The sequence below is a fragment of the Cervus canadensis genome, chromosome 20 (genome assembly GCF_019320065.1).
Source record: "Cervus canadensis isolate Bull #8, Minnesota chromosome 20, ASM1932006v1, whole genome shotgun sequence".
NCBI classification, from domain to species: Eukaryota; Metazoa; Chordata; class Mammalia; order Artiodactyla; family Cervidae; genus Cervus; species Cervus canadensis.
The window spans coordinates 32,577,334-32,598,050 of NC_057405.1; the positions used below are offsets into that span (position 1 = coordinate 32,577,334).

At 36.8% G+C, this 20,717-nt stretch overlaps 1 protein-coding gene across 1 annotated transcript in view; it reads left to right on the forward strand.

Moving 5' to 3' along the window:
• Positions 1 to 20,717, forward strand: part of BCKDHB (branched chain keto acid dehydrogenase E1 subunit beta) — a 257,879-nt gene that overhangs the window by 58,171 nt on the left and 178,991 nt on the right. The window contains exon 6 of the mRNA XM_043438990.1: positions 2,046 to 2,154. Within this exon, the coding sequence (XP_043294925.1) occupies positions 2,046 to 2,154 (109 nt within the window). The remainder of the gene's footprint in view (positions 1 to 2,045; positions 2,155 to 20,717) is intronic.

The window sequence follows — 20,717 nt, forward strand, 5'->3', positions numbered from 1 at the left end:
TAATTTTTAATAATATTTTCTTTTTTATTTTCTGAAAAGCTTTCCAGTGAGTCATTATAGAAACTTATAGATATGTCTACCCAGGACTTTATGCCTGTTTTTCTTTTTTTAAACTTATTTTTGTTTTTATTTTATTTTTATTAGTTGGAGGCTAATTACTTTACAATATTGTAGTGGTTTTTGCCATACATTGACATGAATCAGCCATGGATTTACATGTATTCCCCATCCCGATGCCCCCTCCCACCTCCCTCTCCACCCGATCCCTCTGGGTCTTCCCAGTGGCACTTGTCTCATGCATCCAACCTGGGCTGGTGATCTGTTTCACACTTGATAATATACATGTTTCGATTATGCCTGTTTTTTGATAACAGAAGTCATTTGTGGATGTGTGTGTATGTTTTATTATTTTTTTCAACCAGATCAAAGTTGTAAAATTAAGTAATGGTTTGCATAATTTTTCAATACAAGCTGCAAGTGGTAGTTTGGGCCAGAAACATTTCAGTCAACAGTTATTTTTGTGCTTGAGCTGAAGATCAATTCACGTTTAATGTCTATTTTTAAGACCTTGCTCCCCTCCACATTTTCTCTTTTATTTTATCCTAAATGAGAATATACATATAGTACAAAGGGCTAAAAATAAACATGAAGAAGGCCGATGAAGAAAAACTAAAATAGGAACATAAGATAAAGACATGGTGTGTCACAATGAGCTATTCATTTAGCAGTCTATTTTCAGAAAATAGTGAGATTTGTGCTATTTTATTTTTTACATAAAAATCCTTCACTAAAATTGTATAAAAATGATTTTGAAAGTCAAATACAGTTTGCTTCAAGCGATCTTATTTGAGTCTTTGTGATAAATTCAGCTATATTTCGATGATAACTCTTCCTGTGTAACACTTAGGTGGATGCAGTTGTTTAAAAATGATTAAACTGGACAACAGCTTGTGATTTGAGCCAAAGTGCTGTAGAAGTTAAGAACCTGACGAGTCAGAAGAGGTGAAAATCCCTGATGTAGCAAGTGATGTAACCTTGGGCAAGTTACTTGGTTCCTGCTTAGACCTCATTCTTTTAATTTCTAAATTGGGGAAAATAATAATTGCTACTTCATGGAATTGCTACGAACAGTAGGTGAATTAATCCACATTGTGAGTTTAGCCCAGTTAACACACTTGCTACCTCCTGTCTTTACTGTTACTTTCCTCCTTATCAACCTCAATCTCAAGAAGGTCCTGAGCCCTTTCTCCAGCTGGAAGTGTACAGGATCCACACTTTGCTTTTAGTTTTGCAGTGAAGTGAAAAAAAGACATGAAAGTGTTAATCCCTCAGTTGTGTCTGACTCTTTTGACCTCATGAACTGTACCCCACCAGGCTCCTCTGTCCATGGAATTTTCCAGGCAAGAATACTGGAGTGGATTGCCATTCCATTCTCCAGGGGATCTTCCTGACCCAGGGATTGAACCTGGGACTCCTGCATTGCAGTCAGATTCTTAACTGTCTGAGCCACCAGGAACTTTTGCTGTAACTACACGTTATATCACCTCGATCATAAAGTTCAGTGGATTATTTTTCCACTTAAGAAGTGAAGGCCAGATTTATCATGGGAAAAGAGATTTTATTTCTGGGGAAATAAGAGATGTTAAATCTGGGGAAGAAACTTGCAAACCTTTGAAAGCAGCAGTAACATATTAGCAGAAAAGACTTGGAGGTCAATACAGGAAGATATTAATAAATTTACTCTTTTGTTTTGGTGAGTGCTCTTTGTGGTTTCCTTTTATTTTTTAATGTATGTGCAAGTTTAGCTCCTTGAGAAAATAACAGTATCTTAATTACCAGAATATGGTGGGCTTGCAATAAATATTTGTGGAACAAATGGAATTGTTTTGGACAATATGTAAATTTTATGATTAATAGTAATTAGTCTAAAAATATAAGATTTCTATATTAGTAACAATTGGTTATTTAAATTTTGACCCTTATGAATGAGTTTACTGGGAGACATTTTCACTAGAATTGTCTTTAAAAATAATCTGTTTTTGCAGGTGGTTGTACCCAGAAGCCCTTTCCAGGCCAAAGGACTTCTTTTATCATGCATAGAGGATAAAAATCCTTGTATATTTTTTGAACCTAAAATACTTTACAGGGCAGCAGGTAAATATTTCCTTTATTTTATATTTATAAACATCTTTATGCATTTTTTTTTGGCACAGCTCAAAATTAGAATTTTTCTTTAATAAGCTTGATTTGTATTTCCATTTTGGAAAAAGTTTCTGATTTCTTCTATACTTAGTTTGTCCTCATCTGTATATTTTAAGTTAACTTTAGGGGAAATCCTCTAGCTATTTAAATCTTAATTTTGGAAACAAAGAAGCAATATGAAGTGGTAGCAAGAATGTAGGGATTATGTTTGGCTACACAGTAGATGTTAAGTGGATGTGAGTTGAATGAAAAGGTGAATGAACTCATTGTACTAAATAATAAATGCCCTTTTAGCCAAAGTGTGTCCATAGGTCTTCATCTAAATTAGGATTCCTTTGAGAGTGAAATCGTTGTTCAGTCACTCAGTCATGTGACCTCATGGACTGCAGCACACCAGGCTTCCCTGTCCTTTACCATCTCCCAGAGCTTGCTCAAACTCATGTCCATTGAGTCAGTGATGCCATCCAACCATCTCGTCCTCTGCTGTCCCCTTCTCCTCCTGCCTTCAGTCTTTCCCAGCATCAGGGTCTTTTCCAGTGAGTCAGCTCTTCACATCAGGTGGCCAAAGTATTGGAGCTTCAGTTTCAGCATTGGTCCTTCAAAATGAATATTCAGAGTTGATTTCCATTAGGATTGACTGTTTTGGTCTCCTTGCTGTCCAAGGGACTCTAAAGAGTCTTCTCTAGCACCCCAGTTTGAAAGAGAGTGAAGGGGCCACAATTAAGCTGTAACATAAGGTCTACACTGGGATGGGCATCTGAGGCAGACGATGTGTTTGATCACCCTCCTTCTAGCTCAGAATCATCATTCTGTAAACACTCATCCATGATAGCTACTTTTTCAGCCATAATGTACATTTGATCATCAAACTGTTTATTCTGCCTAATGTGTATTTTGATTTTGAATTTGAGAAACATTGCTTTGGCAAATCATTCTTTTCCTTGAATAGTTAAGCTGAGAAACATTTTGTTTTATGGTGATGTGAATTATGTACATTTAAATGCAGGTGTAAAGATATTAAGTGTTCAGTTGTATAGATTTGGCAGTCTTATGTGTCTACATAACCACTATGTAAAATAAGACTGAAAAATTTTCATGGCTCCAGGAAGCTCCTTCCTGCCTTCTCCCTGCCAATCCCTTCTCCCTGCCAATCCCTTCTCCCTATCCCAAACTTAGCCACTTTCTAATTGCTTTTAGCACTGATTGTTGCACACAGTTTTGGGCTTCATATACACAAATCAGTGCTGTATATATTCTTTTGTGTTTGCCTTCTTTAGCTCAGCAGGATAGTTTTGAGATTCATTCATAATGTTACTTGTATCAGGGCTTTGTTCCTTATTGCTGAGTAGCATTTCCATTGTATGAATATTTCACAGTTTATCCCTTTCTTTGCTGACAAACAAATGACCATCATTGCTTTTAGTTTTTGTCTATTTTGTACAAGGCTGCTCTGGACATTCTTGCACAAGTGTTTTTGTGAACATGTTTCTTTCTTTTTTAGAGGTGGTGGTGGGGAAATAAACATCTAGGAATAGAATTGGTGTGCCACAGAGTAGATGTAGATTGAATGTTCTAAGAATCTACTGAAGAGTTTTTCAGAGTGGTTTTGCCATTTTATATTTCCCTTGGAAATTTGTCAGATTTTCAGTTGCTCTTAAGCATACTTTAAATTGAATCTGCATACTTTTTAAGAGCTCTACTATTATCTATCCCATTATAGAATGAAAAGTGACTAACAAAACAATTTCTAATCTTAGGTGAATAGGAAAACATCAGTGTTATACAGAGTAGCTGTTTGATTTCTAATTAATTTGAATACTCTATGAGTATTGTATTTGTCAGGCTAACCAATTCAGGCTAATCAATTAATACAGGTTTTTTTTTCAGTATTTAATAAATAGAGACTGAGAAACATTTACAAAATATTCCCTTTGTTACAGATTTTGAAATTGGGATTGGTGAGGGAAACGTTTAATGTTACAGGATTCCAGCTAAGAGAATGAGCTTGAGAAATTTGTTTTAGGTTTGGCACTGAGAGCAATTATGAAAGAGCCAGATGAGGATTGGGACTCAAAAGTTTTTCTTCAGTTTCCCTGTGATTATGTGCCATTTCAGGGACTTGTTTTTGTTGTTGTGTTGTGGTTTGGTTTTTCTGTCCACTCCCCGTGACTTGCAGGGTCTTAGTTCCTTGATGAGGAATTGAACCTGAGTCCTTGGCAGTGCTAGCCCTGAGACCTGACCACTTGACTGCCAGGGAATTCCTTCAGGGACTCATAACTGAATCTTTTCTTGATCCCAATCTTGTGTGTTAGTCCCTCAGTCAGGGCCGACTCTTTGTGACCCCATGGACTTTAGCCTACCAGGCTCCTTTGTCCATGAATTCTCTAGGCAAGAATACTGGAGTGGGTTGCCGTTCCCTTCTCCAGGAGATCTTCCCAACCCAGGGACTGAACCCTGGTCTTCTGCATTGCAGGCAGATTTTTTACCGTGTGAGCCGCCAGGGAAGTTCCTTGATCCCCAATGTCTCGGTAAAGACTAAAGAAGTGTTAGTTCTTTTATGGCTAGAGAACTTCTCCATAGATGAAAGTAGGCTTGGAAATGAGTTAGCTACCAGAGTCTTTATATAAATCTTTATATGAGTGGTTATTAAGGTTGATCCCCAGGGCCAGCCACAGAAGCTTTGTGGGAGCTTCTGAGTAATCCAGGTTGTCAGGCTTCAATTCAAGGGCCTGCTGAATCAGAACCGCTGGGGACTGCCCAGCTTGCTCCATCTTCACAGTCTTTCAGGTTCTTCTGACTCATGCTAACTTTTTTCTTTTTTTTTGCATTTCATTTACTTTATTGGAAAGAGAGAAAGCCATAACCACAGTATTGTCTATAGAAATCAGCTTCTCAAAAGTCCATAAATTTAGGATGAAGGAGAGCAAAATATGTTCACCCCCGAATACACCACTTTGGAATATTGATTATTTTGAATTCAAGTTACTAAAAAAACAGCAGGTGCCAGGACACTCTGACCCTCCATTGTCCCATGAAAGCAGGAAATAAATCTTCCATGTGAAACTACCCTCGCTGTGTCAGGAGGTTACAATGTGTCCTTATCACCAGATATAGGGACTTTTGGGCCAAGAAGGCTGGATAAGCACATCTTGTCACTTTCCCACTAATTTGTTACCCCAAACCCAAACTCCTTTGTTTTGCCAATTCTTCATGAGTAACTTTTGAGAATCAGAGTATACTGTCAGTTTGGAAGTAATAGTTATCCCCATTTATTTATCACCAGTGGTTCTTATGTAGAATTCAGGATGCCTTTAACCCATAGTTATCTTAGATTCGACCTCTGGTTCAAATCTGTGTCTTGTAGCTGAGCATAGTTCGGTTTCTGCTTTTTGGTTGGGGAATCGGGGCTCTGAATGTTCTGACATTGATTCTTCAATTGCTGCCTGCACGCAGCCCAAAGTTCTCTAGCTCTATCAGTTAATTCTCAGGTCTGCTTTATACCTGCGGAGGAAACTCTAAAATTAAAGTTGTTTGGAATGATATAAAAAAGCTATCAAAATGGATTATTTTGATTCAATAATCTGGATTATCATGCTGGGTGGAAGACAGTTCTGACAGAGTCTAATAGATAAAAGAAGGTGCTTCAGATTTATTTGAAAGATCAGAATAGCCTGATAATTTCTAAGTGGTGATAATAGGAAGACTTGTAGTATTCATAAGCACTAACTTAATAGATTGAATTTTTCCCCTACATTCATTCTTCTTGAATTTTCAGCATACATTTGGGAATAGTTGAAACAAAGGGGACTAAAGATATGAGCCTTTACATTTAAATATTTTTAAAGAGTTTACATTGGGAAAGTTCATAGAGTAATAAATATAGATATATATTATTATATTACAAATACTATTCTGACAATTCTTTGTAAAACTGGGAGTTGTTTGGGAGTTGTGTTCATTATATAATCACTCATTTAAGTTAATTATCCAGTGATCTTAACACAGGGCTTCAGTGCCTGCCTATTAGTGCAGGAGACTTTAGGGATGCAGGTTCCAATCCTTGGGTCAGTAAGATCCCCTGGAGGAGGGCATGGCAACTTACCTTGGTATTCTTGCCTGGAAAATCCAATGGGAAGAGGAGCCTGGTGGGCTACAGTCCATAGGGTTGCAGAGTCGGACACAAATGAAGTGACTTACCACAGCACAGCACAATCTTAACTCAATGGGACATGGTCAAGTATAAAGAAGAACACAGAAGCTAACTGTTGAGTAGTCTGAGCCAATGTCAATAAAATCTATACAGGTAAGTCTTGATTTTGGATATGGATGATATCTTAAATACATAGATATATTCATGAATTATCCAATTTCAAAAAATTAGGCTGACAATAAAACCCATAATAAGACCTTAAGCCTGATGGAAATGAACCCCTCACATGAACATTCCACTGGGCAGTGAAGTGGCACCTCAGGCATCCAGGTACCAGGGCACTTCTGTCTGGCTTCTCTGTTGTCTTCAACATGGTCCCAGGTGGGTGCTCCATTCCCAACATCACAGATCCATTCCAGCCACCAGGAAGGGGAGAGGGAGTCTTCTCTTTGAAGAATGACATGGAAGTTGCACATATTAAATCTACTCCTATCCCATTGATCAGAACTTAATCACAGGGCCACAGCTCACCGCAAGAGAGGCTGACAGTGTAGTTGCATGTGTGTGCTCAGTCACCTTAGTTGTGTCCAACTGTTTGCAACCCCACTGGCCAAAAGCAAAGCTTGCCAGGCTCCTCTGTCCATGAGATTTTCCTGGCAAGAACACTGGAGTGGATTGCCATGCCCTCCTCCAGGGGATCTTCCCGACCCAGGGATCGAACCTGCATGTCCTGTGGATTCTTTCCCACTGAGCCACCGGGGAAACCGACAAGGTAGTTGATTGCTGGGCTGAAGACTAAGAATGTTGTTGTTACATAGTGATGGGAGACAGATATCGACAACTACCAATCCCTGCCACAGTTGCTTGCATGGTTTCCCAAAGAAGTTAACTACATTTTAAGGAGGGGGTAGAACTTTTAGGAAAAATAATATGGTTTGACTTGTTGTCTACTTCTAGGGATTTATTTCAGAGTATACTAATACAAGTCTGAGAAAATGATACATTGGTACAAATGGTTCATCACAGCACCATTTATAAGAACAAGAACTGGAAACACCTTACTTGTCCATTACTAGGGGGCTTGGGGTTGGTTGAGTAAATTAAACTGTATCCATCTGATGGATTATACTTCAGATCTCTGTATACTGCTGTGTCAGTCAGGGTCTGGTCAGGCCTCACAATAGACCCACGGATAACGTCCCTAAAAGAAGATAGAGTCTCTTTGAGGAGGAACAAGAATAGACAGTGATAACCCCTTTGAGACTTCAGATATTAGAATATCATATAAAGAATGCAAAAAAAAGTAGATTTTATATTTTAAAAAGGAGACACTTGAAATTAGAAATAGTAGACAAGCAAATTTAAATGTCTAAAATGTCTAGAAAAGAGAAATAAAAAAATGAAAGAAAAAAAATCCCTTCTGATTTAACCAGAAATTACAAACAGATAAAGGAAAAATTAGTAAACTAGAAGATAAGGTAAAAAAAAAAAAATTACCAGAAGGTCATCTAGAGAAGCAAAGAGGAGAATAGGAAAGATATTGAGTATGAAGGGAGAATGAGGAAATCTGAATATGTCTAAGGAACAGCGATCAGTGAGATTCCTGATAATGTTCATTAATAGAATTTTGCTGACAAAGAAGTTCCCTGGCGTGTTTTTGCCACTCTGATTGTAATCAGAACTAGATTGGTACAATAGGAAATATTTCAGGGGGGCCTCAGCTATTACTTATTTTCCCCTCTAGCATTTATTTTCCCAAATGTGGAGTCATTTTCTCTGTGATTCTTGAAGTATTTAAAAGATACTAGGTCAAGATTTCCTTAGGAAGCTAAAGTATTAAGCATCTAAAAAAATATAACTTGCTAACTCAAAGATGAATTTTCCCTTAATGGAGAATTTTTATCTATATATCACTAAATCCTATTCAGAAATGGTTCAGTTATAGAACATAATAGTTATTCAAGGCTTTAGCTTGTGCTCACAGCTGTCTCCCAGTAGTTAATTTTTCGGTGTCTATTGGTCCTTTATTTTTCTGTGGGACATCTTCCCATGGGCACTGCTTTTAGTGCATTGTATTTGGTTCTGAAGGAGCTGAACTCCATCATCTCAGGGAATGGGTATGTGGCTCCAGTCCAGCTATTCTGACTTTCCTGGGACTTTCTGTGTGGAGACGAAGCTGCACTTTCTGTGGGCAGTTTGCCTGGGGTGACCTGGGACTGCCAGCCATGTCACTTGGTAAATGATAAATGATGGTCTCTAGCAGAAGACTGTGAGGTCAAACACATGTGTTCGCTGTGGGTGGAGAGAAATAGGAACCCAGAGTGAAAATCCTCGCCATTCCTATTCTTTAGGTTAGTCCCTAGACTTCCCTGAGCTCCTTCTTTCTTTTTTTAAAAAATTATTTATATTTATTTATTTATTGGCTGTGCTGCATGGACTGTGGAATCTTAGTTCCCTGATCAGGGATTGAACCTGTACCCCCTGCAATGAAAGCACAGTCTTAACTACTGGACCACCAGGGAAGTCCCCTGAGTTCTTTATTTCTTGAATCTTAACTTGACTAATGGCTATGTCCCCTAGGTCCTTCTATTTAATCTCATTGTAAGTCAAACTGCCTTTGTGTTTCAGTCTTCCATAAACTTTGCTGATAAAAATTGGTAACCTGACTCATCTAACCTGATAGAGAAAAGATATTCTCTTTTAAAATGAAAATATCCCCAGTTGGATTACCAAGATAAGCCGTGGCCTTTCACAGCTTGATGTAAATGCTACTTTTGTCCTCATGCTAAAGCAGGATGCTCATCTGTTTATAATAGTACTTATTACTTCATAAGGTTGAGATAATCCATGTGTGTATTTACTCACTGTTTATGTACTTTTAAAATACTTATATGCTAGACACAATGCAGTATTGTGTAGGCCAGTTGTTAATCCTCATAATAACCTTGACAGAAATTGTTGCTATTACTACTTTATCCATGAGGAACCTGAGGATGAAACAACTGCCCAAATCCACACAAACAGGATTCAAATCCAGACAGTCCATCTCTCGAGTACTGGGCATATATTCACAGATGGTTCTATTTAATTGCCACAAAAGCTCTGCCAGGTGGTATTGTCCAGAAACTGAAGTTGAGAGAGTTTAAGAAACTTGCTCACAGAGGAATGAGTGATAGAGTTAGGTTTTATTTTATTTTTAGAGTTAGGTTTTAAACCAAGATGTTCTGACCCCAGAGGTGGCTTTTTGTCGAAAACCTTACCCTATTGCATCCCATTTAAACACCATTGAGTGGAGGGTATCATTGAAACAATCCTTCCTATAGTGTATGGTCCAAGGTTTGACTGTATACTGACTGCTTTAACTTCTCTATTGGCATAGGATGAATTTGCTTCTCTGAAAGTTATAAAAATTACATGACACAGTCCATTGTAGGCACAGGTGCTCTGTGCTGTCATTTAGGGACTTGGTCTCATGTTCCGAACTAGATGCAAAGGCAGCTGACAAATGTAGTTTTCCTGTATTTCAGGGAGAAGGGGTGGAACTGTTTGTGCCTGTCACAGCTCCTCTGAGACTCTTCGATCCCTCATTTTTGGACCTAGTCCCCAAACACTGTTCTATATTCAAATATCTGTACTGTGGTGACTCTCCTGTATGTCTGGTCCACAACATTTAGAAAGAATTTCTTGCAGTTCAGTCACTCACTTTTTATAGTACCAAGATGAAAAAGAGATCGGTCATCCATTCCTTAGGCAGCAATTTTCTTGAATTTTATTTCTACTTGTTTTGAATATACAATAGATATAAAACTTGTACCTTCTAAATCTGGAAGGAAAAAGGAAATAGTGCTTGGGAACACATATTCTGATTATGACATTTAAACTTTTAGAAAATGGCAGAGGGACATTTAGAAGAGGTAGATAAGGAAGAGCCATCTAGACAGTGTAAAAAATATACAAAGTAGTTTCAATTCAAAAAGAAAAATGGGTCAGTGACATTATCACATGTAAGCATCTTGTGGAGAAGCTGTTCTTAGTATGTCTTTTGAACTTTTTGGTTTTATTTAATTGAGTAATTCAAGACATTAGTGATACTGAAGTAAATATGACTTTCATCTCTGATTCTTCCTAGTGTGGAGAAATAAGACTAAAAGCTTTTGCTACCTTATTTCCTGAAATCATGCTATCCTTTCAGACAAAAATAGGTCATAATGATAGCGAGGATTTTCTTTTCTTCTCTTGTAAGCAAATACACAGATTATATATGAATTCACACATTCTGAAGAGAAGAAAATTGTTTTAAGTAGTTTTTGAATGGTAGTAGACTTCAAAAATATTTCTGCCAAATACCAGTGTACACAAAAAAGAATTTGTATTTTTTGTTATAAATTTGTTTTGGTTGGCATCATTAAGCACATTATTTTTGTGCAGACTAGAACATTTAATCCTAAGCATGCTCACTGATAAGAATTAAGTTCCATCTGGTAATGAGAGAAAATTCATGTTAGATGTTAGTTTTTAAACTAAAATGATGCATAGGATTTAAAAAAGCAAATAATGTTATCAAAAATAGTAGTTCCTTACTTCAGCCTTTAGCAAATTCATGTTTCTTTCCCCACAGGCAATCATTTCTAGTAGTTTCTTGTAATATTTCATATCATCAGATTTGTATTAATAAATAATATGCTTACACAGCTTTTTAAAATTTTAGGCATTATAATTTAACTTTCTACTAGAATTTAGCCCATCTGTTCATGGCAAATAGAAGGGGAGAAAGTGGAAGCAGTGATAGATTTTATTTTCTTGGACTCCAAAATCACTATGGATGGTGACTGCATCAATGAAATTTAAAGATGCTTGCTTCTTGGAAGGAAAGCTATGACAAATCTAGACAGCATATTAAAAAGCAGAAACATCACTTTGCCAACAAAGGTCTGTATAATCAAAAGTAGAGTTTTTCTAGTACTCAGGTATGGATGTGAGAATTGGACCATAAAGAAGGATAAGTGCCGAAGAATTGATGTTTTCAAATTACAATACTGGAGAAGACTCTTGAGAGTCTCTTGGACTGCAAGGAGATCAAACCAGTCAATCCTAAAGGAAATCAATCCTGGATATTCATCGGAAGGACTGTTACTGAAGCTCCAATAGTTTCACCACCTGATGCAAAGAGCCGACTCATTGAAAAAGACCCTAATCTTTCCATCTGGGAAAGATTGAAGGCAAAAGAAGTGGGCAATAGAGGATGAGATGGTTAGAGAGTGTCACTGACTCAGTGAATTTGAGCAAACTTCAGGAGATAGGGGAGGACAGAGGAGCCTGGTGTGCTGCAGACCGTGGGGTCACCAAGAGTGAGATGTGACTTAATGACTGAACAACAGCAACAGCAAAGAATTGAGCCCCCTTCTTTCCCCCAGCTGTGCCATTGCTCCTCTTCAGAATATCCAAACTTTAAAAAAATCTCTCTATAGAATTATAGTGTATAACTTTTTAGTGTATAATTATAGTGTATAATTTTTGGTCAGGTCATTATTTAGTGTTCACATTGCTATGACTATATTGGTCTGATTCACAACTGAGCCAAAAAACGGTATGGTTTTATTTCCTCTTCGGTATACAGCACTTTGTCTTCTCTGAAATGTTTTTTTCTCTTCTCTTTTCATTTGCTTGATTTCTCATGTTTCTATGACTAATATAATTCCTACGATCCTCAATGTACTCTTGTTTTTTAATTATGTTCAGACACATTAGGTGGTCAGTCGGGTTCTTCTTTACCCCGTAGGCAACTCTCTTTTTTGGGGGCCATCGATTAATGTAGTTAAGATTGTAGATTTTTGAACCAGACTGCCTGAGTTTGAAGTACTGACTCCACTGCTTACCAGTCAGGGACTTTTGGCAAGCTGTTCAACCTCTCTGTTTTAGTTGTCTCAGTTATGCAATGAGGATAATGACAGTACCTACCTCATCAAGTTGATTTAAAGATGAAATGAATAGATTTGAAGATACCAACACAATGAGAGTTCTCAGTGCTGCTTGTAGCTGATGTGACTCCCAAGGATAACTCAGTTCTATCCTTAGTCTCAATATGTGATTTTAAAAAATCTATTTTTATATCAGCTGCTTTATCTATACATGTGAGGGCAGTGATAAAATTTGCTCAGTGCAACTTGGAAGTCCAAGAAAGTTCAATTACCCCATCTAAGCTACTTTAGTTTTCTCTTTTTTTTCAATTAAAAAAAAATATGCCTATTGAAAACAACATGTTTTAATATTTCAGTGCAGACAACATTATAGTTATGTGGTTAGCAATGCCTCACATTGTTTTCTTAAAAGGATTAGTTTTTTCTTATTATAGAGGTACCTCATGGTCGACTGGCAAGCTTGATGCTTAACAAACCACTTAGGGGCCTAAATCAACTTTCTGTACCTTGTGTACAGGCCAGCAATGTAGGCTGAACTCACCTGAACAGGTCAGGTTTCAGGTGGGCTCAATAATAGGTCTGTCATCAGTTGCAAGTCAAGTGTAGGTTGAATTTGCCGATGTTAGTTGGGCTATCTCACGTATCTGGAGCTGTGGTTGGTGTGCCTTGGTCTACCTGTCTCATTTTCCAGCACGCTAGCTCAGACTTGTTCACATGCTGGAAGCAGCTGTCACAGAGAGCAAGCAGAAACATGCGAGGCTTTTGAGTCCTAGGCTAGGAACTGGTACACCATCTCTTCTGCAAGAGCGTGTTGGCCAGAGCAAGTCACAAGGCCAGGCCCAAGTTCAGGACGGGGGCAAAGAGATTTCCACATCTCCGTGGGAACAACTGCAAAGTCACATAGCAAAGGGTGTGGATAGATGTTAAAGGATTATGACTAGTTTTTAATCTCTTGTATGTTTGTTGAAGCTTCTGAAAAGTACAAGAGCCATGATAAAAGGAGCTTATAAATCCACCCCCTGACTCCTGTTGATTTTTGTTGTACACACTGCTAGACTTGTATCTATAGCTTTAAACATTTTATTGCTGTCCGTGTATTTGTTCTCATTTGTTTGATTGCAAGTGACTTTTTACTTTTGATGTTTTTAGTTTCATATTTGTTTATTTTGTATGAACTCTTCACATAGACTTCAGTCTTAACCTTGTGAAGTAGCATTTATTGTAAACCTAAGATGAGCAGGAAATTTAGCGAATAGATCATTATCCTATTTTGTGTGAAAAGGCCTTGAACTAGTATTGAAAAGCAAGAAGAATCAGAAGGTTTGCAACTTGAAGTACAAAATTATCTTGAATTTGTTTGTATATATTCTGTGATTGAGCTGGGAAGATGAAATATTCATGGACTAGGGCCCAGTAGAATTTTCCTAATACTCTGGCACATTCTTTATACTATTCATTCACTTGTGGGGCTAATTTTGGATATTAAACAGATGTCTATTTTTGATGATTGGCTTAATCCAACTGGGTACATTGTCAATGCCTGAGCTTACACTATATATATAAGATCATACTATAAACATTGTTCGGTACTTTGCAAATCTTTTCCCATACATTTACATTTGTACGAATATGTGTTATACAGAACATACATATACAAATAATAAAATGTGTTATGTGTAACTATTCTGTAATTTGCTTGTCTTCCCAATTTATTTTGGATACATTTTTAGTGTCAGTTCACAAAAATTTAGCTGATTTTTTGCTTGTAAAGTTTCTTGGAACATACTATAATTTATTTTTTCTCCTATTATGGAGCTTTGAATTGTCTGTAAATTCTGCCCATTCTAAACAGTGCTGAACTAAACATTCCTACTTATATATATTTAGGCATACGGAAGGAGAAAATTATAAGCCTGATTTTTTTGTAGTATAAACTTTTAATTTATATTTTTAAATTTTATTCTTGTTTTCTATAAACTTCTTACAGTCTTTCATTAAGCCCTGAGTAATAAATAATTGATGAAGGCAGAAACTGTGAATCTCCAAATGGCAACTAATGAAAAATTGGAAGGATCAGATATTACTGACAAAGATACTATGGGGAGACAATATTCAATATATAACTATTTATAGCCTGAACTAAAAATTGAAAACTGAAAATGTTTGTAAGACATTTAACTTGGAAATACTAAGAATAAAATGCTTACATTTTTATTCTCCTGTGTATCAGAATTTAGCCTGTTCTTGTATTTTTAAAACTTTCTGTGTTCTGTTAGAAAAAGTGTCTTTTTAGTCTGTTTATTAGAAGTTCATTTTGTAAGAAGTAGATCTCAATAGTTTAATGTTACCTCCTGGGAAATGTCGCCATTATATCTATATGGGCTATACCCACGGGCTGGTTGTCATTGAGAGCAGCTTCTATCCTATTATTTGGAAATATATATTTATTTCCAAAAATGTATTATTTGGAAAATATACAGTTTCTAAGGGTTTTTTTTTAAAGTTGGCAAAAAAATTAGAACTTTTTTCTTCTGTTCTTTGCAGCTTGCCTGTAATGATTCTTCTTCTCCAAGAATGTGGTTGTTTCCATTTATTAAAACTTTTAATGTTCGTGAATAAATTTTGTAGGTATTACCATTATGTTTGGCACACTTTTTTGTTAGGGTTATTACTAGGTGTTTCATTTTGTTGTTGTTGCCGTTATGGGTTAGATATTTTTTCCACTACGTATTTCTAATTGGTTATTATTGGTATATGGAAAAGCTATTGATTTTTTATGTTAACATTGTGTTTGGAGACCTTACTTGATTCTCTAATAATATTGCAGATAATAATGTTAGTAATATTAATTATCTTAGATGTTCTAGGTAAAAGGTCTTATTCTCCATAGCTAATGATAATTTTACCTCTTTTTTCCTCCAATAATTGATGAGATAGTTCTTTTTTCTTTATTAGAACTGTCTCATCCTTTAAAAAATTTTTTATTGAAGTATGTTTGATATACGATATTATATAAGTTACAGGTATACAATATACTGATTTACAGTCTCTAAAGTTTATACTTCACTTAAAGTTATAAAATATGGGCTGTATCACCTGCGTTGTACATTATATCCTTGTGGCTTGTTTTGTTTATTATTTTGGCTGTACTGAGTTTTTGTTGCTGCCTGGGCTTTTCTCTGGTTATGGCTAGTGGGGGTACTCTCCAGTCATGGTGTGCAGGCTTCTCATTGCAGGGCTTCCCTTGTTGTGGAGCATGGGCTCTAGGGCGTGCGGGCTTCAGTAGTTGTGGCATATGGGCTCAGTGGTTGCAATTCTTGGTCTCTAGAGCATAGGTTCAATAGTTGCGGTGCACAGGCTTAGTTGTTCCATGGCATGTGGGATCATTCCAGACCAGGTATCGAACCCATGTCTCCTGCACTGACAGGTGGATTCTTTACCACCGAGCCACCAGGGAAGCCCCTATTTTTAAATTTCTTAATGGATTCATTGAAAAAGTGCTGCATCACTGATCTGCTTGGTGACACAGAAAGTGGTATTCTGTAGAGAACATGTGCACTAATGATTATTTGTCAAAAAATGAGTGTGAAGAATTGGATTCTGAAAGTAGAGCCTGACAAATGGCTTAACTAACTTATTTTGCTTATATTTTGTTATGTAATATATAGAGGTGGTCTGTAATATTTGCATCAAATTAAGTCTAAAGTTTTTTTCTTTCAACAAGGAATAAGAATTCCAAATGTTGTGTAGGTTTAACTCACTGTTCAACTAAATTTAACAGTTTAATTTTCAAAAAAAAAAAAACAAAACAGTTTAATTTTCTTTCTTAGAGGTTCATAAAATAATGGAGATTTTGCAATTGACTGTGAAAATTAAAATGTTCTTTTTCTATGTCCACATAATTCTTTTTGTTAGGCGATTTTTTTTTTTTTTTGCTTTTAAACTCTTGACATGCTGATGGAGAATGGCTTTAAAGTAGTGCCGCCCCTCCAATTCAGCATTGCATTATTTTCTTTATTATTTTGCCAGTTTTTCTTGTAAGAATCTGTATGAATGAATTTCATTCATATGTAGCTCCTCACTATAGCAAATGTATAGGAAACTAGTTACTAAAGGAATTCGGGTCTTAAATATGAAAAATGGACAATTGCTACTAAAATGGTTGGTGGGTGAACTTACACTAAGTTATTCGATGCTGTGCCATACAGTACATGAGGAAAAAAACCCCGAAGAGTAATGGCAAAGATTGAACAGGGTGTGTTACGAGTCTGGGTGAATTTTGGCATATACACCAAGTACACCGATGCACACTGTGGAATAACATCCATCTCATAAAAGCTTTTCTGTTAAATACGTGAGACAGGAAAATGTGATGAGGCTAGCTTTGAGATTGTGGTAAGGCGTACAATGGCTGCTTTATCACATCTTTGCTTTTGTGATATATTTTTTGCAAATTATTTTGAGAGGAGATCTTGTTTGTCTCATTGCGCCAAAGTACTAGAAATGTGGGGTTTTCAAAATAACTAATTATCAAAGAAAAAGAATTAGCATGCATTTGAGTTTCAATAGACCCAGGACTTTTTGTTTCAAGTTCGTAAAAATATTATTCAGTTAAAAATAATGGGTAAATTAGAAAACAAATTTCAGTGGTAAGTGACATGACCTCCTGAAACAGTAACACTTGTAAAACATTTGAAGTCTTAAAATCATATCTGTAAAAGTTAGTGTGAGAAGTTTCCTGGCTATATATAAGATATTTGCTGATTCTAGCTTGATGTTGTGTTTACATTTAGACAGTTTGATGGGTTATTGGTCTTTATTCAGCAGTTGAGAGTCTCTAGCTAAAAGTTGATGGGAGTGCACACACAGATACTAAATTTATGTCTTTCTACCTTCTTGTCTTTAGATCATCAGAACTTGTTTCAATTCATCCAGATAGATTAGGAGTTCACAAATACAACACCAAATGTGACCCCACTTCTTTTATAGTTGGATAGGTGTCTTAAATCCTCATTTTCTCTATTTGTACTAGCATTTCCAAACACAGAGCTTATTTTACAAGGTCAGTCTACAGTACCTCTATCATGGCTCTCATAAGCTCAGTTTCCCATAGTTGGTTTTCAAAGACATTTCTAATTTTATGTACCTGCCCATCATATCATACGTTAATTTCCTCAAATGTGTGTGAGGCTTGCTAAGGTGGGTCAACTCCTTTTAAAAAACTTAACATTAAAAACTTCATTAAATGTTTCAGTTCTAATAATTAAAAATTCATTTCATTTGAATTTTCAAATGTAAATTTCATAAACATTTAGTTAAGTGTTTCACTTAAAACTTCAAATAGAAAGGTTTCAGAAATTGTGCAAAGGATTCCTATATATCCCTCTCTCAGCTTCCCTGGTTATTAACCTCGTGTGTAACCACAATAGTAATGATCAAAACCAGGAAATTAGCAATGATATAACACTGTTAACTCTACTACACTAATAGTTTCAAATTTCACTAATATTTCCACTGTGTTTTTTATTTATTTACCATTGGCTGTGCTGTGCGCTGTGCAGGATCTTAGTTCTCCAACCAGGGATTGAACCCGTGCCCTCTGCAGTGAAAGCATCAAGTGTTAACCACTGGACTGCCCGGGGAGTCCCCACTTACGTTCTTTTATGGATCAGGAACTGATCTAGAACCTCCACTTATTGTTACTTTTCCATAGTCTCCTTTTTTGGGGGACAGAGTTTTTCTTTTTGGTCTGTCCTGATCTCTGCATTTAGTTTGCTTTCTTGTAGAAAGTCTTTCTGCATGACTGAGTTCAGGTTATGCCTGTTTTTGGTCAAGAATCCGTACGAGAGATGCTGTACCCTCTCAGTGCATCCTGTAAGATGACATGGCCTTCTTTGTTTACTCGTTTTGACGTTTCCATTAGTCGTGTATGGTACTGCGCTGCTTAGAATGCCAACTTTTTGCCTTTGTGCATCTATCCACTTCTCAGGACCTACCTTTCCTTGTGGTTTTCTCTATTTGCTCCAGTTCATGTGCTTTCTCACTTTTCTGCTTTCCTTTTTGCCTTAAGGCTGAGCTTGTCACGTGGCTGTGACCTGTAACCAATATGGCCCCCAGGATGCATCTCTGCTTACTCCCTTGTGGTATTGAGGCTTATTATTACCCATTTTGTGCTGTCCACACATGTTCCCAATGACAACATGGTTTCAGTAATATCAAAGTTTAGCACCTAGTAATTTTATTTATGGAAAGTTAATTTTACTTTCTAATTAGATAGTAGCATGTAATATTAGGGGCTTCCCCCGTGGCTCAGTGGTTAAGAATCTGCCTGCAATGCAGGAGCCTCAGGAGCTGTGGGTTTCATCCCTGGTTTGGGAAGATCCCCTGGAGGAGGGCATAGCAACCCACTCCAGTATTCTTGCCTGGAGAATCCCATGGACAGAGGAGCCTGGCAGACTACAGTTTATAGGATTGTAAAGAGTCAGACATGACTGAAGCAAATTAGCATGCACACATTTATTAATATTATAACAAATATATTGACAAATATGATAGACCAGTATTATAATAGTACATTGACTTTCTAATGTGAACTATTAATCTTTAAATCTTCAGTAATTTGAGGGGCAGAGGACTGGGGAGATTGTGTACAACAGTATTTGGTAGAAGAAACTGCATTTAGTTTTCTTCTTCATGTATTCTTATCTGTAACATCAGTGTTAAAAGTAGTTTTTTGTGTAGAAGTGAAAATTACCAAGAAATATGACCATGATTAATACCCTCAAATTTAAAAGGAGCATTCAAGAAAGTAACAATGTAATATAGGGATTAATTTATGGTTACAGATCAGTTTTGTACAGCAAATGGTAATAGAAATAAGAATAGTGTTCTTGGAGTGAAAACTTTATAGTCTTAGTGACTGTACCATTGAATTATTTTAAACTGTAAACCTGTTTTCTTCCTAAGGACTGAAGGAACATCTATAGCAATTAACTTAATGTGTCCTCATTCTGTGATGTGGCAGGTAGACACAGGCTGCTTTTCATGGTTTCCAGGTGAGAGCCTGGGGCACAGAAGTAATAGGATGCTTCGTCAGAGATCGGCGGATTAGATGCAGACACAGGGCTGGGAATGGCTCTTAGGTGGGTGCCTGCCCTCCCCCTTCAGACTGTAAATCCTGGCAAATGAGAGAGGCTTCCTCAGGTGTGGAGACTTTGAATCTGCTGATAGTAATCAAGCTGAGTGAAGTAATTCAGAAATACACTTTCTTTTTAAAAACAACATTTAATGTTTTATCACAGCATCATGTATAATGCAACATGATAAAGCCCCACTGAGCTTGACATCTGTGGGGAAACGAGCATTACTGTAGATTAGTGCCAGGGCAGAGAAATGACCCTATTATCTCTGTAACGGTAATACTGTGCCTCCCAGGGAAACTTGCATCATTAAGAGTGAGCTGTTATTCTCTTGCTGACTTTCCACAGGTTGTTAATATATTAAATCAAAAAGCATTGCAAAGTTTTTCAAAGAGCTTTGGAATATAACTCAAAAGTTTCACTCTTCAGCTTGACCTGAAACGTCATGTATATCTGTGTTTACACATGTATACACATGTCTGGACATGAACACTTAGACACATCTCACAGCTCCATTTCTTTGCACACACCTCCTCTTTCTATGCGAAAAGCCTCCTTTATTTTCTCTTAAGTACTTCTTTATCTCTAAGATCTTTGCTTTTTCAGTTTCACGATCTAGCATCTTGCATGATGTCTGCATCTGTTGGGTACAGAGTGACTGTTAAAGAAATAAGCATATATTTATATTCTACATCGTGTAATATGTCTATAATTTATACACTCTTCCATATTTTAAAAATACGTTTAAGAAGACCTGTAAGCATTACAACAAATTAGAAGAAAATTGAGAGGAAAGAAGGAAGAGAATGGGAAATAAAAGGGGCCAAGCGTAAGCTAATTCATGCCATGAGCCTGTCAGTGTATATGTAATTTGCTATGTGTATTTGCAACTACAAAGGGAGAATATCTGTGGAACTTACAGTATACATTTAAAAATCCATCTTGTCTGATTTTTGAGCAAAAAATTTCATCTTTTATTTGGTCTTGGAAAGCTCTGTCTGTCTTTAAAGTCACACATTTTTGTCAGTCTCTGGTGCTGAAGGGTTTCTCTGTGGGATGCTCATTTGTGCCAAGACTAGAATGTAATCAGCATGTGGTGAAATGGAGGGGCTCAGTTAGTCCCACTGCTGTGAAGATAGGAATCTGTATTGTGATTGCAGAGGGGCCCTTCAGTTCCTGAAGTTTCATGCTCAAACTCCTCTTACCTGCTCTTTTTCATAAAGCATTATCCATGGTATAGGAATGATGATTGGAAATAATAACCTTCTTGTGAAATAAATGTCTTCTTAAGTTAATAAAACAAAAAAG